This window comes from Heterodontus francisci, chromosome 26 (genome assembly GCF_036365525.1).
Source record: "Heterodontus francisci isolate sHetFra1 chromosome 26, sHetFra1.hap1, whole genome shotgun sequence".
NCBI lineage: Eukaryota > Metazoa > Chordata > Chondrichthyes > Heterodontiformes > Heterodontidae > Heterodontus > Heterodontus francisci.
Window position 1 is genome coordinate 9,829,087 of NC_090396.1, and position 27,720 is coordinate 9,856,806.

Sequence of the window (27,720 nt, forward strand, 5' to 3'; positions counted from 1 at the left end):
TTACAGGAGGAAAATTGGAAAAGCAATAGTGATAGGGGATTCTGTAGTTAGGGGAACAGACAGGTACTTCTGCCACTGCAGACTAAAGGCGGCTAGGGTCTACAAATGAAACCCGACCCGAGCCCGACAGAACCACATCCGACCAGAGCCTGACCCGGCCGGAGTCCTTTCATTTCTTCCCAAGCCCGACCTGACCACCAGAATGTTCAGTTAACCTAGCTTCTGCTTTTCACTTTTTAAGTTTGTGCAGATAAGCAACAAAAACTGTAACTGGACTTGAAAGGTTGTTTTAAAAGTACATTAAGATTGGAGCCACGTGCCGGAGGTGGTGATAGAATGTGTCCGACCCAGCCCGATCTGAGCCCGAATGCCGGACACGGAAGAGTGACCCGACATGCTGTCGGGTAGCCATGCTCTACTGCAGACACGAATCTAGGATGGTATGTGGTATGTTGCCTCCCTGGTGCCAAGATCAAGGATATCACTGAGCAGCTGCGGGGTGTTGGGGGGGGGGGGGGGGGGGAGGTGGAGGGGGAAGGGTGAACAGCCAGCAGTTGTGTTCCATATCAGTACCAACATAGGCAGAAAAAGGGGATGAAGTCCTGCAGGCAGAATTTAGGGAGCTAGGAAAAAAAAAAGCTAGCAAGCAGGACCTCGGAGGTAGTATTTTCTGTATTACTCCTTGTGCCACCCACTAGCGAGTATAGAAGTAGGAGGATAAAGCAGACGAATGTATGGCTGCAGAGATGGTGCAGGGATAAGGGCTTTAGATTCCTGGGACATTGGGATCGGTTCTGGGGGAGATGTTACCTGTACAAGCCAGAGAGGTTGTACCTGAACAGAGGCGGGATCAATGTCCTTGCAGGGCAGTTTGCTAGTGCTACCGGGAAGAGTTTAAACTAACTTGGCAGATGGATGGAACCAGGAGGCATCAGAGGAAAAACAAGGTGCAGAAAAAAGTTGGGAAAGACAAATAGCACTAGGAGTAAGAAATAGTAACATATTAGGTGGAGTCAGGATTACAGGGAATGCAATAAGGTCTAAAGTAAGTTTTCAGTGCACGCATGTGAATGCATGGTGTGGCAAATAAGGTTGGTGAGCAGCATGTCAGTAGCTGTGCGGGAGTAAGATGTGGCGATAACTGAGACCGAGCACAAAAGAAGGGCAGGACTGGGTACTAAATATTCCTGGATACAAGGTGTTCAGTAAAGATAGGGAAGAAAGGAGGAGGGGTGGCAGTATTAAGGAGAGTATTACACTGCAGGAAAGAGAGAATGTCCTGGAAGGGTCATGGACAGAATCTATTTGGTTAGAGTAAGGAACAATAGAGCTGTCATTAAACTACTGGGTATATTCCATAGGCATCCAACTTGTGGGAAAGATGCAAAGGAACAGGTTTACAAGGAAATCACAGAGGGTGCAAAAATTATACAATAGTTACAACGGGGTACTTTAGTTATCCTAATAGAGAGACTGAGATAGTTGTAAAGGGCAGAGAGGGGCAAGAGTCTCTAGGGTGTGTTCAGGAGAATTTTCTTGATCAGTATGTTTCCAATCCAACGATGTAACAAGATGTAACGGGTGGTGTGTCAAAGGGATCAGTGCTGCTGCCTCAACCTTTTACAATTTACATAAATGACCTGGATGGACTGAAGGTATTGTTACTAAATTTGCTGATGACATTAAAAACAGGTAGGAAAGTTGTGAAGAGGGCATAGGATACAAAGGGGTATAGATAGGTTAAATGAGTGGGCAAAGATCTGGCAAATGGAATGTAATGTGGGAAAATGTGAAATTGTCCACTGGCAGGAAGAATTAAAAAGCACATTATCTAAATGGTGAGATTGCAGAGCTCTGAGATGCAGAGGGATCTAGGTATCCTAATGCACGAATCGCAAAAGTTAGTATGCAGGTTCAGCAAGTAATTAGGAAAGCTAATAGAATGTTATTGTTTATTGCGAGGGGAATTGAATACAAAAGTAGGGAGGTTATGTTTCAGCTATACAGAGCATTGGTGAGACCATTTCTGGAGTACTGTGCACAGTATTGGTCTCTTTAAGGAAGAATGTAAATGTGTTGGAAGCAGTCCAGAGATGGTTTACTAGAATAGCTGGAATGGGCAGGTTGTCTTATGAGCAAAGGTTGGACAGGCTTGGCTTGTATCCACTGGAGTTTAGAAGAGTAAGAGGTAACTTGATTGAAACATATAACATCTTGAGGGGTCTTGACAGGATGGATGTGGAAAGGATGTTTACTCTTGTGGGAGAATCTAGAACTAGGGGTCACTATTTAAAAATAAAGGGTCACCCATTTGAGAGAGAGATGAGGAGAAATTATTTTCTGAGGGTCTTGAGTCTTTGAAACTCTCCCTCAAAAGGTGGTGGAAGCAAAGTCTTTGAATATTTTTTTATAGGCAGAGGGATAGATAGATTCTTGATAAGCAAGGGGGTGAAAGGATATCGGAAGTAGGCAGGAATGTGGAATTGAGGTTACATCAGATCAGCTATGATCTTATTGAATGGTGGAACAGTTTTGAGGAGCCGAGTGGTCGACAAACCCAGCAATTATAGGCCGGTCAGTTTAATCTCGGTGGTGGGAAAGCTTTTAGAAATAATTATCGGTGACCTAATTAACAGTCACTTGGGCAAATGTGGATTAATTAAAGAAAGCCAGGATAGATTTGTAAAGGGCAAATCGGGTTTAACTATCAAGTTATTCAATGAAGTAACAGATGTTTATGAGGGTAATGTCAGTGATGTGATGTACATGGACTTCCAAAAGGCGTTTGTTAAAGTATCAATAACAGACTTGTCAGCAAAATTGGAGCCCATGGAATAAAAGGGACAGTGGCAGCACAGATACGAAGTTGGCCGAGTGACAGGAAACAAAGAGTAGTGGTGAATACTTGTTTTTCAGACTGGAGGAAGGTATATAGTGGTGTTCCCCGGGGTCGATAAGAGGACCACTTCTTTTCTTGATCTATCTTAACAACCTCAGCTTGGGTGTGCCAGGCACAATTTCAAAATTTGCAATGACAAAACTTGGAAGTATTGTGAACTGTCAGGAGAATAGGGATAAACTTCACGAGGACATAGATAGACTAGCGGAATGGGTAGACACGTGGCAGATGAAATTTAATGCAGAGAAGTGCGAAGTGATACAGTGTATAAGGCATATGGAATCCTGAGCTTTAAGAATAGAGGCATCGGAAGTTATGGTGAACCTTTATAAAACATTGGTTTGGACTCAACTGGAGTAGTGTGTTCAATTCTGAGGACACTTTAGGAAGGATGTAAAGGCATTGAAGAGGGTGCAGAAAAGATTGACAAGAATGGTTCTGAGGATGAGAGACTTCCGTTATGAGGATAGATTGGCGAAGCTACAACTGTTCTCTTTAAAGAGAAGGTTGAGAGGATATTTGATAGAGAAACTGTTCCCATTGGCAAAAGGTTCGAGAACCAGAGGACACCAAGTTAAGGTGAATGGCAAAAGCAACACGAGGAAAAACGAATGGTTAGGATATGGAATGTAATGATTGGGAGTGTGCTGGAGGCAAATTCAATCGTGGCTTTCAAAAGGGAATTGGATCATTATCTGAAAAGAAAAAAAACTGTAAGGCTACAAGGAAAAGGCAGGGGAGTGGGACTAGCTGAGTTGCCTTTACAGAGAGCCAGCACAGACACAACTGGCCAAATGGCTGCCTTCTGTGCTGTAACCATTCTATGATTTTATAACATATAGTTGACAAGGGAACATTTTTTAAAAGTAATGACTTGATAAAAATATACATATAGTTTTCACTTGGGTGGAGAACAAAACCAGGGGCCATAAATAAAAGATAATCCAATAAGGAATTCGGGAGAAACTTCTTTACCCGCAGAGTGGTGAGATTGTGGAACGCGCTACCATAGGAAGTGGCTGAGGAGAAAAGAGATGCGCTTAAGGGGAAGCTAAATAAATACACAAGGCAGAAAGAAACAGAAGGGTCTGTTGATAAAGGGGAGGCAATGGCGTACTGGTATTGTCACTGGACTAGTAACCCAGAGACCCAGGTATTGCTCTGGGGACATGGGTTCGAATCCCACCACAGCAGAAGGTGGAATCTGAATTCAATTAATAAATCTGGTATTAATAGCTAGTTTAATGATGGCCATGAAACCATTGTCAATTGTTGTAAAAACCCATCTGGTTCACTAATTCCCTTTAGGGAAGGAAATCTGCTGTCCTTACCTGGTCTGGCCTACAGGTGACTCCACAGCAATGTGGTTGACTCTTACATGCCCTCAAACTGGCCTAGCAAGCCACTCAGTTCAAGGGCAATTAGGGATGGGCAATAAATGCTGGCCTGGCCTGCGACGCCAACATCCCATGAATGAATTAAAAAAAAATAGTGGGAGGCTTATGTGGAGCAAAAATGCCAGCATAGTTCAATTGGGCCAAATGGCTGGTTTCCATGCTGTAAGTTTTATTTTTAATTTATTGGCGCGGGCGAGGGCGATTGTCTTTCGTCAGTCCGAAGGTGGCTGATAAGGCAGATTCAGGATCTACAGACCTTATGGCACGTAGGGCATTTGTTCAGGTTATGTAACTGCCGCCTCCATGCCAGATCATGGCTAGAAGCTTCCAGACAACACAATCCTGCTCTGGTCGCCATTTGCTGGTCACTGAAGTGCTCGGAAAGGAAGAAGCCTGTGCATAACAACTTTTGGCATGGAGAAACCGTTGCACACCAGCTTCCACATGAATCATAGAGTCATAGCGTTATACAGCATAGAAAAAGGCCCTTCGGCTAGCCACCAAGCACCTATCTATTCTAATCCCATTTTCCAGCACTTGGCCCATAGCCTTGTATGCTATGGCGTTTCAAGTGCTCAAGATACTACTTAAATGTTGTGAGGGTTCCTGCCTCTACTACCCCTATAGGCAGTGTGTTCCAGATTCGAACAATAGATAGAACACCACCTTGATCTAATGGCAAGGAAACCATGACGATTCGGGGGTTTTGTTCTGCTGCAGCCTTCATCTACCAGAACAACCATTGAGATATTTCAGATGGCACATCTTCCTCCGCCTGTTCTACCGTTGAGGACATGTTTGCCAGAGCCCTGTCTGCTGAGTATTTCTAGGGTTTCTAACAGGCCTTCACGGTAACTGAAGCGACCCAGGACATAGAGTCCCACTGTACTTCACCCCGTTTTATTTTTTTATTTTATTTAGAGATGCAGCACTGAAACAGGCCCTTCGGCCCACCGAGTCTGTGCCAACCATCAACCACCCATTTATACTAATCCTACACTAATTCCATATTCCTACCACATCCTCACCTGTCCCTATATTTCCCTACCACCTACCTATAGTCTTTGGCCTCCTTATCTCGAGAGACAATGGGTAAGCGCCTGGAGGTGGTCAGTGGTGTGTGGAGCAGCGCCTGGAGTGGCTATAAAGGCCAATTCTAGAGTGACAGGCTCTTCCACAGGTGCTGCAGAAAAATTTGATTGTCGGGGCTGTGACACAGTTGGCTCTTCCCTTGCGCCTCTGTCTTTTTTCCTGCCAACTGCTAAGTCTCTTCGACTCGCCACACTTTAGCCCCGCCTTTATGGCTGTCCGCCAGCTCTGGCGAACGCTGGCAACTGACTCCCACGACTTGTGATCAATGTCACAGGATTTCATGTCGCATTTGCAGACGTCTTTAAAGCGGAGACATGGACGGCCGATGGGTCTGATACCAGTGGCGAGCTCGCTGTCCAATGTGTCTTTGGGGATCCTGCCATCTTCCATGCGGCTCACATGACCAAGCCATCTCAAGCGCTGCTGACTCAGTAGTGTGTATAAGCTGGGGATGTTGGCGGCCTCGAGGACTTCTGTGTTGGAGATACGGTCCTGCCACCTGATGCCACGTATTCTCCGGAGGCAGCGAAGATGGAATGAATTGAGACGTCGCTCTTGGCTGACATACGTTGTCCAGGCCTCGCTGCCATAGAGCAAGGTACTGAGGTCTGGACACCTACCTATACTAGAGGCAATTTATAATGGCCAATTTACCTATCAACCTGCAAGTCTTTGGCATGTGGGAGGAAACCGGAGCACCCGGCGAAAACCCACGCGGTCACAGGGAGAACTTGCAAGCTCCGCAAGGCAGTACCCAGAATCGAACCCAGGTCGCTGGAGCTGTGAGGCTGCAGTGCTAACCACTGCGCCGCCCGTTATTCTACCACGTGGGAAGACAAGGAAGCTCTGATGGAGGCACTGAACCAATGGCTGAAGGAATCTTTAAAAATAGCCCTCTGTTCTCCAATCTTACCTGGATATCAGAGCAAGTGAGAGCATTAGCTAGGACATCGGGAATTCGGACTTACCTATGCGTAATCAAAAACTAAAACTAAAATTATCTAAGGGGTAAAAGAAACCAAAATGTAGCAGTCCCTTCTTATTCACTGTCTACACATTACCCCTTGGAAACATCATATGCAATTACCAAGTCTGGCACCGATATCCAGTCCTACTACTTTGGTATTGACTGCAAGATCAGCCAATTGCCCATTCAATATCCAGCCTAGATAAATGCCTACAGTTCACCTGGGGAAAAAAAAACTATTTTGGTTCCTTGCCAGCATCCACATGTCTCTGGCTGAGTCCTTCGGCCTCCCTAACTGCACAACCGTGACACTGAGCTTTAAACTCCATATCAAGTTCATTGCCAAGACTGACATGTTCTACCTCCAGTATACAGGTTGATTTCATCCTTCACTGCGCCCACTGCTTCAATCCTTTATTACCCTTAAGATCAATTTCTGAAATGTTGTCCTCACCAGCCTCTTAACTCCACCCTTTTAAAGCCTTCAGTGAGTCAGAACTCCGTGGTCTGAGTTCTCTCTGAAACACGGTTTCAACACTAATCACCTCATCAAACTTCAGACTCGAGAAATTGGTCAAGATCCTTCAGGGAATAAATAAACTAAACCCTGCTAAGTCAAAATTGTCACTAAGTTCAGAAACAGAAGACATGGGCTCAAGCTTGAAAGTTGCTGAGTTCAGATTTAGCTTTTCACAGAAACTGAATTGGACAGTCGTGGGGGCAAAGAGTGCAGAACAAGTCACAGGAAAATTGAGGGAGTGGATGACCTAAGTTAGTTTTTGGTAACAAGTCAATGGACTGCAGTCTTCAGTCCCTGGACTCTCCCTTCAGCTTGGATTTCAACAGCATGCCAATTTATAGGGGAAAGGTAGCACTGATGTTCTCAGAAAGAATGAGTTAGAGTAGGAGACAGTGGTTAGTCTGGATTTCAACAGAGTGAGGCTGAAGGGAGAAACAAGAACATGTACAAGGAGACAAGGAGGTATTTGAAGCTCAGGCAGAACAAGAGGGAAGTTAGCAGCGGTGGCCAAAATAATGACCATCACTAGAATCATTTCCCTTCCCCATGCATGAGCTAGGTTAGCATTGGTAAAATGTGGACAGTGAGATTGGAGGCTGTAGGTGAGACGAATTGGCAAACAGAAAACAAGCTTTTCCATCTAGCCTATCCAGCAGTGTGTGAGAGGCATTACAACAGGCTTCCTACCTTCAGCTGAGCAAAGCTGACTGGCAGGTTGATCAGTTTGTTGTTGTACAAGTCCAAATGCTGCAGGTTAAGGAGACGCCCAAAGTCTGAAGGAAGTTCCTGCAGCTGGTTCTTGCTGAGGTCAAGTTTGATGAGGTGAGTCAAGCTGCAGAATTCTGGCTGCATTCGATGGTGCAAGATTGTTCACAACAGAGAAATAAAACAAAAGAAAATTACAAACAGTTCACCAAAACACAGCAGCTACTCTGGGGTAATCCCCAAAATGAGACTTTGACACCAGTAAAACATGTTCTCACTCAAGCTGCACACACTTCCAGCCAGGCATCGATGCACTCACATCCTGCTCACACAAAATCCTAAACACACCTGCCCACCACAGTGCTCAAGGGGGCCAAAGCATCAACTATACAGCATCCCATCAACCAACTAGCAGCAACTGGAATGCCACAATCAGCCTCATCGTCCCTGGGCCAGGCAAAGAAGAGGAAAAGTCATCCAGGATTCCTGCTCCCGATTGTTCAGCGGTAACTCCTGCTACAATGTGCACGTGGGCCTTGGATGAGGACAGAATTGTGATCAGCTGTATTGCCCTCCAAGGTTAAAGAAAAGAAACCTGCATTTATATCACATCTTTTATAATATTAGTACATTTTAAAATATAGTCACTGAGTATTGTAGGAAATGTGGCAGCCAATGTGAATAGAAAGCTCCCACAAACAATGAGATAAAAATTGGCCAAGACGAGAGAATTGCTCTGCTCTACTTTGCATAAGTGGCCATGTGATCTTTACTGCCCTTGTGAGGGGGCAGAAAGGGCCTCGGTTTAACTTTACATCCAAAAAAAAAGGACAGCTTCAACAGTGCAGCACTCCTTCAGCAGTGCACTGGCAGCATCTGCCAAAAAAAAATTTTAAGTTTCCAGAGTAGGATTTGAACTCTCAACCTTCTGAGAGGTGAGAGTACTACCAACTGAGCCATGGCTGACAGCTACAGCATGTTGATGCTGATTGCCTAGACTCGGACATGAATAATGAGTTAATCACTGACCACATGCATTCAGCAGAGGGAAGAAAACATGCAAAAAGTGTACGTCCACAAGGAGTTGGGGCCAGTCAATGCAACGATATAACATGATACAAAATGCCAAAGCTGGGGCTGATGGCCACTGTGATTTCCTTATCTTGGCTACCAGCTCAGTGGGAGGTACGACGCAAAGGCTGAATCATGGTGGGAGGGTGGGGGTGGTGGAAGGGGAGGGCAACATAGGGAAAACATATAATAAAAGTTGCAACATGAAATGAGTAATTGCAATTCACCTTCTTGAGAGCCACAAGACAAACTGGCAGCGAACTGGTGATCCTACACAGCAGCAAGATGATAACCAATGCCTGAGATTTACTTTGTATCTAACCCCGTGCTGTACCTGCCTTGGGAGTGTTTGATGGGACAGTGTAGAGGGAGCTTGACTCTGCATCTAACCAGTGCTGTACCTGCCCTGGGAGTTGGAACAGGATCAGGCTTGGCTCACATACAATAAAACGACTCTTTGATGAGGTACTGGAGGTGACCACCATCGACAGAACTGTAAACCAGCAGGACTCAGCACCTTCAATGCATTGCAGCCAAAAGGAAGAAAATGTAAAAACTACAGAAAGGTGACAGCATTCTGTGCATAAAAAAATTGAAAAGTAGGGAATTTATGCTGAACTTATATCCAATCTTGAGTACTATGTCCAGTTCTGGTTGCCATATTATCCGAGGATATACAGGCACTGGAATGGGTGCAAAAAAGATTTACAACGATACCAGAAATGTGAGGTTATACCCATCAGAAAAGGATAAACTGGCTGGTGTCCTTTAAATAGAGTTCTTTAAAAGATTTTGACAGAGTAGATACAGTGTATTTTGACTAAAAACAAAATGTGCCATCAATATTAGTCAGTCGGCAAGAAATCAAATATGGAATTCAGAATTTAGAAGAAACTACGTTTTCCAAAAAGACTGGTGAAAATGTGGATCTTCCTACCATAGGGAGTAGTTCAGGTGAAGAATCTCAAGGTTCACTGCTAGGTCTACTGCTTTCTCAATATAGAAAATGACAGATATCAGAAGAGTAAAATTTCAAAATTTGCTGACAGTACTATACTTGGAAGTGTGACACCAATCGACTGCAACAAGACATGGATATGTTAGCAGAATGGGCAGACGGAGTTTAATACAGAGAAGTGTGAGGTGATGTATTTTGGCAGAAGGGATAGGGAGAGGCAATATGGACTTAATGAAACAGTTCTAAAGAGTATGCAGGTACAGAGGGACCTGGGGGCTCATGAGCATTGATCTCTGAAGGTGGCAGGACATATTGACAGAGTAGTTAGCAAAGCATATGGGATCTTGGGCTTCCCAGAGATACTGAGTACGAAAACAGGGAAGTTATGCTCAACTGTTAGAAAGCGCTGGTTAGGCCACAACCAAGTATTGCATCCAGTTTTGGTCACCACACTTTAGGAAGGATGTGAGGGTCCTTGAGAGGCTGCAGAGGAGATTTACCAGCATGGTCCCAGCGATGAAGGAACTTAGTTACAAGGTTAGGTTGGAGAAGCTGGGGTTGTTCTCCTTGGAGCAAAGGAGGTTGAGGGGAGATTTGATGGAGGTGTACAAAATAATGACAGGTTTAGATAAGGTAGACAAAGAAAAGCTGTTCCCATTAGCTAATGATACAAAGACTAGAGTCACAGAATTAGGGTCTTGGAAAAGATGGGAAGACAGTGGCATAGTGTAATGGCACTAGTGTCCAAGGGACACAGGTTCAAATCCCACCATGGCAGCTGGTGCAATTGAAATTCAATTCATTAAAAAATCTGGAATTCAAAGCTACTTTCAGTAATGGTGCCATGGTTGCTGTAAAAACCTATCTGGGTTCCCTAATGTCTTTCTTTCTATGATTCTATGTGATATTAGGCTGGGTGGCTCGTTTCTCGGCCAGTGCAGACACGATGGGCCAAGTGGCCTCTTTCTGTGCATTAAACTTTCTAATGATTCTAAGATGCAGGGAGATGTGAGGAAGAAAATTTTCATGCAGCGAGTGGTAATGACCTGGAACTCGCTGCCTAGAAGAGTGGTGGAAGTGAAGACGAATGATTTCAAAAGGAAATTGGATGGGCAATTGAGAGAAATAAGCTTGCCCCACTACAGGGAAAGAGCAGGGGAATGAGACTGACTGGACTGCTGTACAGAGAGCCAGCACAAACCTAGATAGCTGAATGGCTGCCTTCTGCGCCGATATAATACTATGAGCACATTGATGCAATTAAAGGGAATCTACATAAACACTCAAAGAAGAAGGGACTAGAGGTATATGCTGACAGAGTTAGATAAAAGGGGTGGGAGGAGACCTGAGTGGAACATAAATGCCAGTGTGGACTGTTTGGGCCGAATAGTCTGTTTCTGTACTATATATTCGATATAGTCGATGCAAGCCATAATACAGCACAGAAACAGGCCCTTCGGCCCATCATGTCTGTGCTGGCCAACAAGCACCTACCTATTCTAATCCCATTTTCCAGCACTTGGCCTGTATGCTATGGCGTTTCAAGTGCTCATCTAAATATTTCTTAAATATTATAATGGTTCCAGCCTCTACCACTTCTTCACCATATACACACTCCACTCGGACTGCTTTGTTGTTTTTGTAAAAGCTTTGAGGTATTCAGTTTTCATAGTTTGAAGTCTCCATGTATATCCTGTGACAATCACACAAGGGTATTGCCATTCACTGCAACGTTTCTTTTAAGCCAATATTCTCCCTCCCTCCCTCTGCTGAAGGTGTTTTTCTAAGTGAGGGTGTTTTATTTTGTGCCTTCCCCTAATGTTGATTCCCAGAGGGAATCAAAACTGCTCTTGAAAACATCCCGACATCCCAGAGCTTTCGCAAAGATGATTACTGAACAATGCAATACCCCCTCCCCTGACAGTAATAAAGTCAGTGCGCAGCTAAACACTGCCAGAGAATTTACACGAGATGCCTCATAACTAATTGCTAGCTTCTCCTGTATTCCCTGACTCACAGAAACATGCACAACACAGACTCAATACGTGTGCGCGCAGACAAAACACAGGCACAGACCCACAACATGTGCGGACAAACACAGGCACCGACAGACTCTCAGTCTACATGCACACACACACCCACCCCATAGACATCAACAAAAGACCCACAATACAAACACACTTATCTTGCACAAAGACTTACCGGCAGCATAACGAGACAATTACAGGACAGATCCAGGATGGTGGCCTTGGGCAGGGCTGCCTGCAAACACAAGATATTATCGTCTATTGAGATTCGACAGAATTATAACACAGCTGCTGCACAAGTAGGCAGCAACCTCGGGCTCTCCACAAAATGTTAGATGGTATTAAATAAAGGACACAAATACGGTTTCATAAACGCATACTTATCGACTCAGCTGTAACTCCCTCTACTTATATAGTGGATCTCCTGTAACAGTGATCACAGTCAGTCAGAAGCTGCTTTGATAACAGCAATGAGGGAATGGAGCTTTATCCCATATCTAACCCCGTGCTGCCCCTGCCCTGGGAGTGTTTGATGGTGACAGTGCAGAGGGAGCTGTGACTGATGTGGATTCTTAGTATACAAATGTAAAAGCTGATCAACATCCCTCGCCTTGATAAACACAATAACAAGATGACTTTTGAAGACACGACAGATTAGCTCAGTGCACAAGAAGAGTATGTTATTTTAAATAATATTCTACAGTTACCAGATTAACATGTTAAAAATGTAAATCTTGCTGCTGCCCTTCAGCAAGTGCAACAATTATTTTACGTTGTTGCAATGTGGTTCACTACACGCAAATCCTAGGAATCTGAACAAACATGGGATACCAGCCTCTGGAACCTCCTCCCCCTCTCCTCCTCCCCCCCCCCCCCATCCCCCACTCCTCCTCCCCCCCCCCCATCCCCCACTCCTCCTCCTCCCCCCCCCATCCCCCACTCCTCCTCCTCCCCCCCCCATCCCCCACTCCTCCTCCTCCCCCCCCGATCCCCCACTCCTCCTCCTCCCCCCCCGATCCCCCACTCCTCCTCCTCCTCCCCCATCCCCCTCCTCCCCCCCCCACCCCCCACTCCTCCTCCTCCTCCTCCCCCCCATCCCCCACTCCTCCTCCTCCTCCTCCCCCCCATCCCCCACTCCTCCTCCTCCCCCCCATCCCCCACTCCTCCTCCTCCCCTCCCCCCCATCCCCCACTCCTCCCCTCCCCCCCATCCCCCACTCCTCCTCCTCCCCCCATCCCCCACTCCTCCTCCTCCCCCCCATCCCCCCACTCCTCCTCCCCTCCCCCCATCCCCCACTCCTCCTCCTCCCCCCCATCCCCACTCCTCCTCCTCCCCCCCATCCCCCACCTCCCCCCCCATCCCCCACTCCTCCTCCTCCTCCTCCCCCCTATCCCCCACTCCTCCTCCTCTCCTCCCCCCATCCCCCACTCCTCCTCCTCCTCCTCCTCCTCCCCCCCATCCCCCACTCCTCCTCCTCCTCCCCCCCCCATCCCCCACTCCTCCTCCTCCTCCCCCCCCCATCCCCCACACCCTCCTCCTCCTCCCCCACCCATCCCCCACTCCCTCCTCCTCCTCCCCCCCCATCCCCCACTCCTCCTCCTCCTCCCCCCCCATCCCCCACTCCTCCTCCTCCCCCCCCCATCCCCCACTCCTCCTCCTCCTCCCCCCCCACCATCCCCCACTCCTCCTCCTCCTCCCCCTCCTCCTCCTCCTCCATCCCCCACTCCTCCTCCTCCTCCATCCCCCACTCCTCCTCCTCCTCCATCCCCCACTCCTCCCTCCTCCTCCATCCCCCACTCCTCCTCCTCCTCCATCCCCCACTCCTCCTCCTCCTCCATCCCCACTCCTCCTCCTCCTCCATCCCCCACTCCTCCTCCTCCTCCATCCCCCACTCCTCCTCCTCCTCCATCCCCCACTCCTCCTCCTCCTCCATCCCCACTCCTCCTCCTCCTCCATCCCCCACTCCTCCTCCTCCTCCATCCCCCACTCCTCCTCCTCCTCCATCCCCCACTCCTCCTCCTCCTCCATCCCCTCCTCCCCCCACCCCCTCCTCCTCCCCCTCCATCCCCCACTCCTCCTCCTCCCCCTCCCATCCCCCACTCCTCCTCCTCCCCCTCCCATCCCCCACTCCTCCTCCTCCCCCTCCCATCCCCCACTCCTCCTCCTCCCCCTCCCATCCCCCACTCCTCCTCCTCCCCCTCCCATCCCCCACTCCTCCTCCTCCCCCTCCCATCCCCCACATCCTCCTCCTCCCCCTCCCATCCCCCACTCCTCCTCCTCCCCCTCCCATCCCCCACTCCTCCTCCCCCTCCCATCCCCCACTCCCCTCCCCCTCCCATCCCCCACTCCTCCACCCCCTCCTCCTCCCCCCCCACTCCTCCACCCCCTCCTCCTCCCCCCCAATCCCCACTCCTCCTCCCCCCCCCAATCCCCCACTCCTCCTCCCCCCCCCATCCCCCTCACCTCCTCCCCCCCCATCCCCCTCTCCTCCTCCCCCCCCTCCTCCCCCCCCCCCATCCCCCTCTCCTCCTCCCCCCCCATCCCCCTCTCCTCCTCCCCCCCCTCCTCCCCCCCCCCCCATCCCCCTCTCCTCCTCCCCCCCCCATCCCCCCTCTCCTCCTCCCCCCCCATCCCCCTCTCCTCCTCCCCCCCCCATCCCCCTCTCCTCCTCCCCCCCCCACCCCCCTCTCCTCCTCCCCCCCCCATCCCCCTCTCCTCCTCCCCCCCCAATCCCCCACTCCTCCTCCCCCCCCCCATCCCCCTCTCCCCTCCCCCCCCATCCCCCTCTCCTCCTCCCCCCCCCATCCCCCTCTCCTCCTTCCCCCCCATCCCCCTCTCCTCCTCCCCCCCCTCCTCCCCCCCCCCCATCCCCTCTCCTCCTCCCCCCCCCATCCCCCTCTCCTCCTCCCCCCCCCATCCCCCTCTCCTCCTCCCCCCCCATCCCCCTCTCCTCCTCCCCCCCCATCCCCCTCTCCTCCTCCCCCCCCCATCCCCCTCTCCTCCTCCCCCCCCATCCCCCTCTCCTCCTCCCCCCCATCCCCCTCTCCTCCTCCCCCCCCATCCCTCTCCTCCTCCCCCCCCATCCCCCACTCCTCCTCCTCCCCACCCCCATCCCCCACTCCTCCTCCTCCCCACCCCCATCCCCCACTCCTCCTCCTCCCCACCCCATCCCCCACTCCTCCTCCCACCCCCATCCCCCACTCCACCCCCATCCCCCACTCCTCCTCCCCCCCCATCCCCCACTCCTCCTCCCCCCCCCATCCCCCACTCCTCCTCCTCCCCCCCATCCCCCCCCATCCCCACTCCTCCTCCTCCCCCCCATCCCCCACTCCTCCTCCTCCCCCCCCATCCCCCCCCATCCCCCACTCCTCCTCCTCCCCCCCCATCCCCCACTCCTCCTCCTCCTCCCCCCCCATCCCCACTCCTCCTCCCCCCCCCCAACCCCCACTCCTCCTCCTCCTCCCCCCCCCATCCCCCACTCCTCCTCCTCCTCCCCCCCCATCCCCCACTCCTCCTCCTCCCCCCCCCATCCCCACTCCTCCTCCTCCTCCCCCCCCATCCCCCACTCCTCCTCCTCCTCCCCCCCCATCCCCCACTCCTCCTCCTCCTCCCCCCCCATCCCCCACTCCTCCTCCTCCTCCCCCCCCCATCCCCCACTCCTCCTCCTCCCCCCCCATCCCCCACTCCTCCTCCTCCCCCCCCATCCCCCACTCTCCTCCTCCTCCCCCCCCCATCCCCCACTCCTCCTCCTCGTCCCCCCCCCCCATCCCCCACTCCTCCTCCTCCTCCTCCCCCCCCCCATCCCCCACTCCTCCTCCCCCCCCCATCCCCCACTCCTCCTCCTCCTCCTCCCACCCCCATCCCCCACTCCTCCTCCTCCTCCCCCCCATCCCCACTCCTCCTCCTCCTCCCCCCCCCATCCCCCCACTCCTCCTCCTCCTCCCCCCCATCCCCCACTCCTCCTCCTCCTCCCCCCCCATCCCCCACTCCTCCTCCTCCTCCCCCCCATCCCCACTCCTCCTCCTCCCCCCCCCATTCCCCACTCCTCCTCCTCCCCCCCCATCCCCCACTCCTCCTCCTCCCCCCCATCCCCCACTCCTCCTCCTCCCCCCTCCATCCCCCACTCCTCCTCCTCCCCCTCCATCCCCCACTCCTCCTCCTCCCCCCTCCATCCCCCACTCCTCCTCCTCCCCCCTCCATCCCCCACTCCTCCTCTCCCCCCTCCATCCCCCACTCCTCCTCCTCCCCCCTCCATCCCCCACTCCTCCTCCTCCCCCCCCATCCCCACTCCTCCTCCTCCCCCCCCATCCCCCACTCCTCCTCCTCCCCCATCCCCCACTCCTCCTCCTCCCCCCCCATCCCCCACTCCTCCTCCTCCCCCCCCCATCCCCCACTCCTCCTCCTCCCCCCCCCATCCCCCACTCCTCCTCCTCCCCCCCATCCCCCACTCCTCCTCCTCCCCCCCCATCCCCCACTCCTCCTCCTCCCCCCCCATCCCCCACTCCTCCTCCTCCCCCCCCCCATCCCCCACTCCTCCTCCTCCCCCCCCATCCCCCACTCCTCCTCCTCCCCCCCCCATCCCCCACTCCTCCTCCTCCCCCCCCCATCCCCCACTCCTCCTCCTCCCCCCCCCATCCCCCACTCCTCCTCCTCCCCCCCCATCCCCCACTCCTCCTCCTCCCCCCCCCATCCCCCACTCCTCCTCCTCCACCCCCCCATCCCCCACTCCTCCTCCTCCACCCCCCCATCCCCCACTCCTCCTCCTCCACCCCCCATCCCCCACTCCTCCTCCTCCACCCCCCCATCCCCCACTCTCCTCCTCCACCCCCCCATCCCCCACTCCTCCTCCTCCCCCCCCCATCCCCCACTCCTCCTCCCCCCCCCCCCATCCCCCACTCCTCCTCCTCCCCCCCCCCCATCCCCCACTCCTCCTCCTCCCCCCCCCCCCATCCCCCACTCCTCCTCCTCCCCCTCCCCCCCATCCCCCACTCCTCCTCCTCCCCCCCATCCCCCACTCCTCCTCCTCCCCCCCCCATCCCCACTCCTCCTCCTCCCCCCCCCCATCCCCCACTCCTCCTCCTCCACCCCCCCCATCCCCCACTCCTCCTCCTCCACCCCCCCATCCCCCACTCCTCCTCCTCCACCCCCCCATCCCCCACTCCTCCACCCCCCATCCCCCACTCCTCCTCCTCCACCCCCCCATCCCCCACTCCTCCTCCTCCACCCCCCCATCCCCCACTCCTCCTCCTCCTCCACCCCCCATCCCCCACTCCTCCTCCTCCACCCCCCCATCCCCACTCCTCCTCCTCCACCCCCCCATCCCCCACTCCTCCTCCTCACCCCCCCATCCCCCACTCCTCCTCCTCCACCCCCCCATCCCCCCACTCCTCCTCCTCCACCCCCCCATCCCCCACTCCTCCTCCTCCCCCCCCATCCCCCACTCCTCCTCCTCCCCCCCCCATCCCCCACTCCTCCTCCTCCACCCCCCCATCCCCCACTCCTCCTCCTCCACCCCCCCATCCCCCACTCCTCCTCCTCCACCCCCCCATCCCCCACTTCTCCTCCTCCTCCCCCCCCATCCCCCACTTCTCCTCCCCCCCCATCCCCCACTCCTCCTCCCCACCCCCATCCCCCACTCCTCCTCCTCCCCACCCCCATCCCCCCTCCTCCTCACCCCCATCCCCCCTCCTCACCCCCATCCCCCCTCCTCCTCACCCCCCATCCCCCCTCCTCACCCCCATCCCCCACTCCTCCTCACCCCATCCCCCACTCCTCCTCCTCCCCCCCATCCCCCCTCCTCACCCCCATCCCCCCTCCTCCTCACCCCCATCCCCCACTCCTCCTCACCCCCATCCCCCACTCCTCCTCACCCCCATCCCCCACTCCTCCTCACCCCCATCCCCCACTCCTCCTCACCCCCATCCCCCACTCCTCCTCCCCCCCCCATCCCCCACTCCTCCTCCCCCCCCATCCCCCACTCCTCCTCCCCCCCCATCCCCCACTCCTCCTCCCCCCCCCATCCCCCACTCTCCTCCCCCCCCCATCCCCCACTCCTCCTCCCCCCCCCATCCCCCACTCCTCCTCCCCCCCCCATCCCCCACTCCTCCTCCTCCCCCACCCCCATCCCCCCCTCCTCCTCCTCCCCACCCCCATCCCCCCTCCATCCCCCACCCCTCACTCTTCCCCATCACCCCCTCCATCCCCCACTCCCCCTCCCCCCCCCACTCCCCTACCCCCCCCATCCCACTCTCCTCCCCCATCACCCCCCCATCCCCCTCGCCTCCCCCATCACCCCCCCATCCCCCTCGCCTCCCCATCACCCCCCCATCCCCCTCGCCTCCCCCATCACCCCCCCATCCCCCTCGCCTCCCCCATCACCCCCCCATCCCCCTCGCCTCCCCCATCACCCCCCCATCCCCCTCGCCTCCCCCATCACCCCCCCATCCCCCTCGCCTCCCCCATCACCCCCCCATCCCCCTCGCCTCCCCATCCCCTCTCCTCCGCCCCAAACCCCCTCTCCTCCCCCCCAAACCCCCTCTCCTCCCCCCCATTCCCCTCTCCTCCTCCCCCCCCATCCCCCTCTCCTCCCCCCAAACCCCCTCTCCTCCCCCCCATCCCCCTCTCCTCCTCCCCCCATCCCCTCTCCTCCTCCCCCCCCATCCCCCTCTCCTCCTCCCCCCCATCCCCCTCTCCTCCTCCCCCCCCATCCCCCTCTCCTCCTCCCCCCCCATCCCCCTCTCCTCCTCCCCCCCCATCCCCCTCTCCTCCTCCCCCCCCATCCCCCTCTCCTCCTCCCCCCCCATCCCCCTCTCCTCCTCCCCCCCCCATCCCCCTCTCCTCCTCCCCCCCCATCCCCCTCTCCTCCTCCCCCCCATCCCCCTCTCCTCCTCCCCCCCATCCCCCTCTCCTCCCCCCCACCCATCCCCCTCTCCTCCCCCCCACCCATCCCCCTCTCCTCCCCCCCACCCATCCCCCTCTCCTCCCCCCCACCCATCCCCTCTCCTCCCCCCACCCATCCCCCTCTCCTCCCCCCCACCCATCCCCCTCTCCTCCCCCCCACCCATCCCCCTCTCCTCCCCCCCACCCATCCCCCTCTCCTCCCCCCCCCCATCCCCCTCTCCTCCCCCCCCCCATCCCCCTCTCCTCCCCCCGCCCATCCCCTCTCCTCCCCCCCCATCCCCCTCTCCTCCCCCCCCGCCCCATCCCCCTCTCCTCCCCCTCTCCTCCCCCCCGCCCCATCCCCCTCTCCTCCCCCCCGCCCCATCCCCTCTCCTCCCCCCCGCCCCATCCCCCTCTCCTCCCCCCCGCCCCATCCCCTCTCCTCCCCCCCGCCCCATCCCCCTCTCCCTCTCCTCCCCCCCGCCCCATCCCCCTCTCCTCCCCCCCGCCCCATCCCCCTCTCCCTCCCCCCCGCCCCATCCCCCTCTCCTCCCCCCCGCCCCATCCCCCTCTCCTCCCCCCCGCCCCCTACTCCTCCCCCCCGCCCCCTACTCCTCCCCCCCGCCCCCTACTCCTCCCCCCCGCCCCCTACTCCTCCTCCTCCTCCCCCCCCATCCCCCACTCCTCCTCCTCCTCCCCCCCCATCCCCCCACTCTCCTCCTCCTCCCCCCCCATCCCCCACTCCTCCTCCTCCTCCTCCCCCCCCATCCCCCACTCCTCCTCCTCCTCCTCCCCCTCCATCCCCCACTCCTCCTCCTCCTCCCCCTCCCATCCCCCACTCCTCCTCCTCCTCCTCCTCCCCCTCCCATCCCCCACTCCTCCTCCTCCTCCTCCTCCCCCTCCCATCCCCACTCCTCCTCCTCCTCCTCCTCCCCCTCCCATCCCCCACTCCTCCTCCTCCCACTCCCATCCCCCACTCCTCCTCCTCCTCCTCCTCCCCCTCCCATCCCCCACTCCTCCTCCTCCTCCCCCTCCATCCCCCACTCCTCCTCCCCTCCCATCCCCCCCTCCTCCTCCCTCCTCCTCCCCCTCCATCCCCCCCTCCTCCTCCCCCTCCCATCCCCCCCTCCCATCCCCCCTCCCTCCTCCCCCTCCCATCCCCCCTCCTCCTCCCCCTCCCATCCCCCCTCCTCCTCCCCTCCCATCCCCCCCTCCTCCCCCCTCCCATCCCCCACTCCTCCCCCCCTCCCATCCCCCACTCCTCCTCCCCCTCCCATCCCCCACTCCTCCTCCCCCTCCCATCCCCCACTCCTCCTCCCCCTCCCATCCCCCACCTCCTCCCCCTCCATCCCCCACTCCTCCTCCCCCTCCCATCCCCCACTCTCCTCCCCCTCCCATCCCCCACTCCTCCTCCCCCTCCCATCCCCCACTCCTCCTCCCCCTCCCATCCCCCACTCCTCCTCCCCCTCCCATCCCCCACTCCTCCTCCCCTCCCATCCCCCACCTCCTCCCCCTCCCATCCCCACTCCTCCTCCCCCTCCATCCCCACTCCTCCTCCCCCCATCCCACTCCTCCTCCCCCTCCCACTCCTCCTCCCCCTCCCATCCCCCACTCCTCCTCCCCCTCCATCCCCACTCCTCCTCCCCCCCATCCCCACTCCTCCTCCCCTCCCATCCCCACTCCTCCTCCCCCTCCCATCCCCCCACTCCTCCTCCCCCCCCATCCCCACTCTCCTCCCCCCCCCATCCCCCACTCCTCCTCCCCCCCCACTCCTCCTCCCCCCCCATCCCCACTCCTCCTCCCCCCCATCCCCCACTCCTCCTCCCCCCCCCATCCCCCACTCCTCCTCCCCCCCCATCCCCCACTCCTCCTCCCATCCCCCACTCCTCCTCCCCATCCCCCACTCCTCCTCCCCATCCCCCACTCCTCCTCCCCATCCCCCACTCCACCTCCCATCCCCCACTCCACCTCCCCATCCCCCACTCCACCTCCCCATCCCCCACTCCACCTCCCCATCCCCCATCCACCTCCCCATCCCCCACTCCACCTCCCATCCCCCACTCCACCTCCCCATCCCCCACTCCACCTCCCCATCCCCCACTCCACCTCCCCATCCCCCACTCCACCTCCCCATCCCCAAATCCTCCTCCTCCACCCCCATCCCCAAATCCTCCTCCACCCCCCCCATCCCCCACTCCTTCTCCCCCTCCCCCTCTCCCCATTCCCACCTCCCCCTCTCCCCATTCCCACCTCCCCCCTCCCCATTCCCACCTCCCCCCTCCCCCTCTCCCCATTCCCACCTCCCCCCTCCCCCTCTCCCCATTCCCACCTCCCCCCTCCCCCTCTCCCATTCCCACCTCCCCCTCTCCCCATTCCACCTCCCCCTCCCCATTCCCCCCTCCCCCTCTCCCCATTCCCACCTCCCCCCTCCCCCTCTCCCCATTCCCACCTCCCCTCTCCCACCTCCCCCTCTCCCCATTCCCCCCTCCCCCTCTCCCCATTCCCACCTCCCCCCTCCCCCTCTCCCCATCCCACCTCCCCTCCCCCTCTCCCCATCCCACCTCCCCCCTCCCCCTCACCCCATTCCCACCTCCCCCTCCTCCCTCTCCCCATCCCACCTCCCCCCTCTCCCCATTCCCACCTCCCCCCTCCTCCCTCTCCCCATTCCCACCTCCCCCCTCCTCCCTCTCCCCATCCCCACCTCCCTCTCCCCCTCTCCCCATTCCCCACCTCCTCTCCCCCCCCCCTCCTCCCTCCCCCCCCCCCCTCCTCCCTCTCCCCCCCCCCTCCTCCCTCTCCCCATTCCCTCCTCCCTCTCCCCATACCCTCCTCCCTCTCCCATTCCCTCCCTCCCTCCCCCCCCCCCTCCTCCCTCTCCCATTCCCACCTCCCCCTCCCCCTCTCCCCATTCCCACCTCCCCCCTCCCCCTCTCCCATTCCCACCTCCCCCCTCCCCATTCCCACCTCCCACCTCCCCCTCTCCCCATTCCCACCTCCCCCTCTCCCCATTCCCACCTCCCCCTCTCCCATTCCCACCTCCCCCCTCCCCCTCTCCCCATTCCCACCTCCCCCCTCCCCCTCTCCCATTCCCACCTCCCCCCTCCCCCTCTCCCCCATTCCCACCTCCCCCTCTCCCCATTCCCACCTCCCCCCTCCCCCTCTCCCCATTCCCACCTCCCCCCTCCCCCTCTCCCCATTCCCACCTCCCCCATTCCCACCTCCCCCCATTCCCACCTCCCCCTCTCCCCATTCCCACCTCCCCCCTCCCCCTCTCCCCATTCCCACCTCCCCCCTCCCCCATTCCCACCTCCCCCTTCCCCCTCTCCCCATTCCCCCTCTCCCCATTCCCCCCATTCCCACCTCCCACCTCCCCCTCCTCTCCCATTCCACCTCCACCCTCCCCCTCTCCCCATTCCCACCTCCACCCTCCCCCTCTCCCCATTCCCACCTCCACCCTCCCCCTCTCCCCATTCCACCTCCACCCTCCCCCTCTCCCCATTCCCACCTCCACCCTCCCCCTCTCCCCATTCCCACCTCCACCCTCCCCCTCTCCCCATTCCCACCTCCACCCTCCCCCTCTCCCCATTCCCACCTCCACCCTCCCCCTCTCCCCATTCCCACCTCCACCCTCCCCCTCTCCCCATTCCCACCTCCACCCTCCCCTCTCCCCATTCCCACCTCCACCCTCCCCCTCTCCCCATTCCCACCTCCACCCTCCCCCTCTCCCCATTCCCACCTCCACCCTCCCCCTCTCCCCATTCCCACCTCCACCCTCCCCCTCTCCCCATTCCCACCTCCACCCTCCCCCTCTCCCCATTCCACCTCCACCCTCCCCCTCTCCCCATTCCCACCTCCCCCTCCCCCTCTCCCCATTCCCACCTCCCCCCTCCCCCTCTCCCCATTCCCACCTCCCCCCTCCCCCTCTCCCCATTCCCACCTCCCCCTCCCCCTCTCCCATTCCCACCTCCCCCTCCCCCTCTCCCCATTCCCACCTCCCACCTCTCCCTCTACCCATTCCCACCTCTCCCCATTCCCACCTCCCACCTCCCCCCTCCCCCTCTCCCACCTCCCCACCTCTCCCCATTCCCACCTCTCCCCATTCCCACCTCTCCCATTCCACCTCCCCCCTCCCCCTCTCCCCATTCCCACCTCCCCCCTCCCCCTCTCCCCATTCCCCCCTCCCCCTCTCCCCATTCCCACCTCCCCCTCTCCCCATTCCCACCTCCCCCTCTCCCCATTCCCACCTCCCCCTCTCCCCCTCTCCCCATTCCCACCTCCCCCCTCCCCCTCTCCACCTCCCCCCTCCCCCCTCTCCCCATTCCACCTCCCCCCTCCCCCTCTCCCCATTCCACCTCCCCCCTCCCCCTCTCCACCTCCCCCTCTCCCCATTCCCACCTCCCCCCTCCCCCTCTCCCCATTCCCACCCTCCCCCTCTCCACCTCCCCCCTCTCCCATTCCCACCTCCACCTCCCCCCTCTCCCCATTCCCACCTCCCCCCCCCCCTCTCCCCATTCCCACCTCCCCCCTCCCCCCTCCCCCTCTCCCCATTCCCACCTCCCCCCTCCCCTCTCCCCATTCCCACCTCCCCCCTCCCCCTCTCCCCATTCCCACCTCCCCTCTCCCCATTCCCACCTCCCCCTCTCCCCATTCCCACCTCCCCCTCTCCCCATTCCCACCTCCCCCTCTCTCCCCATTCCCCATTCCCCCCTCTCCCCATTCCCCATTCCCCCCTCTCCCCATTCCCCATTCGCCCCTCCCCCTCTCCCCATTCCCACCTCCCCCCTCTCCCATTCCCACCTCCCCCCTCTCCCCATTCCCCCCTCCCCCTTCCCCCCTCCCCCTCTCCCCATTCCCACCTCCCCCTCTCCCCATTCCCCCCTCTCCCCATTCCCCCCTCCCCCCTCCCCCTCTCCCCATTCCCCCCTCCCCCCTCCCCCTCTCCCCATTCCCACCTCCCCCCTCCACCTCTCCCCATTCCCACCTCCCCCCTCTCCCCATTCCCACCTCCCCCCTCTCCCCATTCCCACCTCCCCTCTCCCCATTCCCACCTCCCCCTCTCCCCATTCCCACCTCCCCCCTCTCCCATTCCCACCTCCCCCTCTCCCATTCCCACCTCCCCCCTCCCCTCTTCCCACCTCCCCCCTCCCCCCATTCCCACCTCCCCCTCTCCCCCTCTCCCCATTCCCACCTCCCCCCTCCCCCTCTCCCCATTCCCACCTCCCCCCTCCCCCCCTCCCCATTCCCACCTCCCCCCTCCCCCCCTCCCCATTCCCACCTCCCCCCTCCCCATTCCCACCTCCCCCCTCCCCCCCCTCCCCCCCTCCCTTCCCACCTCCCCCCCTCCCCATTCCCACCTCCCCCCCTCCCCTCCCCCCATTCCCACCTCCCCCCTCCCCCCATTCCCACCTCCCCCCATTCCCACCTCCCCCCTCCCCCCATTCCCACCTCCCCCTCTCCCCCCATTCCCACCTCCCCCTCTCCCCCCATTCCCACCTCCCCCTCTCCCCCCATTCCCACCTCCCCCTCTCCCCCCATTCCCACCTCCCCCTCTCCCCCCATTCCCACCTCCCCCTCTCCCCCCATTCCCACCTCCCCCTCTCCCCCCATTCCCACCTCCCCCTCTCCCCCCATTCCCACCTCCCCCTCTCCCCATTCCCACCTCCCCCTCTCCCCATTCCCACCTCCCCCTCTCCCCATCCCACCTCTCCCCATTCCCACCTCCCCCCCCCTCTCCCTCTCCCCATTCCCACCTCCCCCCCCCCTCCCTCTCCCCATTCCCACCTCCCCCCCCTCTCCCTCTCCCATTCCCACCTCCCCCCCTCTCCCTCTCCCCATTCCCACCTCCCCCCCCTCTCCCTCTCCCCATTCCCACCTCCCCCCCCCTCTCCCTCTCCCCATTCCCACCTCCCCCCCCCTCCCCCCCCTCCCCATTCCCACCTCCCCCCCTCCCCTCCCCCATTCCCACCTCCCCCCTCCCCCCTTCCACCTCCCCCCATTCCCACCTCCCCCATTCCACCTCCCCCTCCCCCCATTCCCACCTCCCCCTCTCCCCCATTCCCACCTCCCCCTCTCCCCCCATTCCCACCTCCCCCTCTCCCCCCATTCCCACCTCCCCCTCTCCCCCCATTCCCACCTCCCCTCTCCCCCCATCCCACCTCCCCCTCTCCCCCCTTCCCACCTCCCCCTCTCCCCCCATTCCCACCTCCCCCTCTCCCCCCATTCCACCTCCCCCTCTCCCCATTCCCACCCTCCCCCTCTCCCCATTCCCACCTCTCCCCATTCCCACCTCTCCCCATTCCCACCTCTCCCCATTCCCACCTCCCCCCCCTCTCCCTCTCCCCATTCCCACCTCCCCCCCCCCTCCCTCTCCCCATTCCCACCTCCCCCCCCTCTCCCTCTCCCCATTCCCACCTCCCCCCCCTCTCCCTCTCCCCATTCCCACCTCCCCCCCCTCTCCCTCTCCCCATTCCCACCTCCCCCCCCTCTCCCTCTCCCCATTCCCACCTCCCCCCCCTCTCCCTCTCCCCATTCCCACCTCCCCCCCCCTCTCCCTCTCCCCATTCCCACCTCCCCCCCCCTCTCCCTCTCCCCATACCCACCTCCCCCCCCTCTCCCTCTCCCCATACCCACCTCCCCCCCCCTCTCCTCTCCCATTCCCACCCCCCCCCCCTCTCCCTCTCCCCATTCCCACCCCCCCCCCTCTCCCTCTCCCCATTCCCACCTCCCCCCCCCTCTCCCTCTCCCCATTCCCACCTCCCCCCCCCTCTCCCTCTCCCCATTCCCACCTCCCCCCCCCTCTCCCTCTCCCCATTCCCACCTCCCCCCCCTCTCCCCATTCCCACCTCCCCCCCCCTCTCCCCATTCTCACCTCCCCCCCCTCTCCCTCTCCCCATTCCCACCTCCCCCCCTCTCCCTCTCCCCATTCCCACCTCCCCCCCCTCTCTCCCTCTCCCCCCCTCTCCCTCTCCCCATTCCCACCTCCCCCCCACTCTCCCCATTCTCACCTCCCCCCCCCTCTCCCTCTCCCCATTCCCACCTCCCCCCCCTCTCCCTCTCCCCATTCCCACCTCCCCCCCCCTCTCCCTCTCCCCATTCCCACCTCCCCCCCCTCTCCCCATTCCCACCTCCCCCCCCCTCTCCCCATTCTCACCTCCCCCCCCCTCTCCCTCTCCCCATTCCCACCTCCCCCCCCTCTCCCTCTCCCCATTCCCACCTCCCCCCCCCTCTCCCTCTCCCCATTCCACCTCCCCCCCCTCCCACCTCCCCCCCCCTCCCACCTCCCCCCCCCTCTCCCTCTCCCCCTCCCATTCCCACCTCCCCCCCCCTCTCCCTCTCCCCCTCCCCATTCCCACCTCCCCCCCCCTCTCCCTCTCCCCCTCCCCATTCCCACCTCCCCCCCCCCTCTCCCTCTCCCCATTCCCACCTCCCCCCCCTCTCCCTCTCCCCATTCCCACCTCCCCCCCCTCTCCCTCTCCCCATTCCCACCTCCCCCCCCCTCTCCCTCTCCCCATTCCCACCTCCCCCCCCCTCTCCCTCTCCCCATTCCCACCTCCCCCCCCCTCTCCCTCTCCCCATTCCCACCTCCCCCCCCCTCTCCCTCACCCCATTCCCACCTCCCCCCCCTCTCCCTCTCCCCATTCCCACCTCCCCCCCCCTCTCCCTCTCCCATTCCCACCTCCCCCCCCCTCTCCCTCTCCCCATTCCCACCTCCCCCCCCTCTCCCTCTCCCCATTCCCACCTCCCCCCCCCTCTCCCTCTCCCCATTCCCACCTCCCCCCCCCTCTCCCTCTCCCCATTCCCACCTCCCCCCCCCTCTCCCTCTCCCCATTCCCACCTCCCCCCCCCTCTCCCTCTCCCCATTCCCACCTCCCCCCCCCTCTCCCTCTCCCCATTCCCACCTCCCCCCCCCTCTCCCTCTCCCCATTCCCACCTCCCCCCCCCTCTCCCTCTCCCCATTCCCACCTCCCCCCCCCTCTCCCTCTCCCCATTCCCACCTCCCCCCCCCTCTCCCTCTCCCATTCCCACCTCCCCCCCCTCTCCCTCTCCCCATTCCCACCTCCCCCCCCTCTCCCTCTCCCCATTCCCACCTCCCCCCCCCTCTCCCTCTCCCCATTCCCACCTCCCCCTCCCCTCACCCATTCCCCCCTCCCCCTCTCCCCATTCCCACCTCCCCCTCTCCCCCATTCCCACCTCCCCCTCTCCCCTCTCCCCATTCCCACCTCCCCCTCTCCCCATTCCCACCTCCCCCTCTCCCCATTCCCACCTCCCCCTCTCCCCATTCCCCCCTCTCCCCATTCCCATTCCCCCCTCCCCCTCTCCCCATTCCCACCTCCCCCCCTCCCCCTCTCCCCATTCCCACCTCCCCCCTCTCCCCATTCCCACCTCCCCCCTCCCCCTTCCCCCTCCCCCTCTCCCCATTCCCACCTCCCCCTCTCCCCATTCCCCCTCCCCCTCTCCCCATTCCCCCCTCCCCCCTCCCCCTCTCCCCATTCCCCCCTCCCCTCTCCCCATTCCCACCTCCCCCTCCACCTCTCCCCATTCCCACCTCCCCCTCTCCCCATTCCCACCTCCCCCCTCTCCCCATTCCCACCTCCCCCCTCTCCCCATTCCCACCTCCCCCTCTCCCCATTCCCACCTCCCCCCTCCCCTCTTCCACCTCCCCCCTCCCCCCATTCCCACCTCCCCCTCCCCATCCCACCTCCCCCTCTCCCCATTCCCACCTCCCCCTCTCCCCCTCTCCCCATTCCCACCTCCCCCCTCCCCCCTCCCCATTCCCACCTCCCCCCTCCCCCCCTCCCCATTCCCACCTCCCCCCTCCCCCCTCCCCCATTCCCACCTCCCCCCCTCCCCCTTCCCACCTCCCCCCTCCCTTCCCACCTCCCCCCTCTCCCCATTCCCACCTCCCCCCCTCCCCATTCCCACCTCCCCCCTCCCCCTCCCCCCATTCCCACCTCCCACCTCCCCCCATTCCCACCTCCCCCCCATTCCACCTCCCCCCATTCCCACCTCCCCCCCATTCCACCTCCCCCTCTCCCCCCATTCCCACCTCCCCCTCTCCCCCCATTCCCACCTCCCCCTCTCCCCATTCCCACCTCCACCTCTCCCCATTCCCACCTCCACCTCTCCCCATCCCACCTCTCCCCATCCACCTCTCCCCATTCCCACCTCTCCCCATTCCCACCTCTCCCCATTCCCACCTCTCCCA

General features: G+C 59.7%; 1 protein-coding gene across 1 annotated transcript in view; it reads right to left on the reverse strand.

Moving 5' to 3' along the window:
• Positions 1 to 27,720, reverse strand: part of lrrc59 (leucine rich repeat containing 59) — a 51,487-nt gene that overhangs the window by 20,680 nt on the left and 3,087 nt on the right. The window contains exons 2-3 of the mRNA XM_068057775.1: positions 11,812 to 11,871; positions 7,563 to 7,721 (exon numbers count right to left, since the gene is read on the reverse strand). Coding sequence (XP_067913876.1) covers positions 7,563 to 7,721; positions 11,812 to 11,871 — 219 coding nt within the window. The remainder of the gene's footprint in view (positions 1 to 7,562; positions 7,722 to 11,811; positions 11,872 to 27,720) is intronic.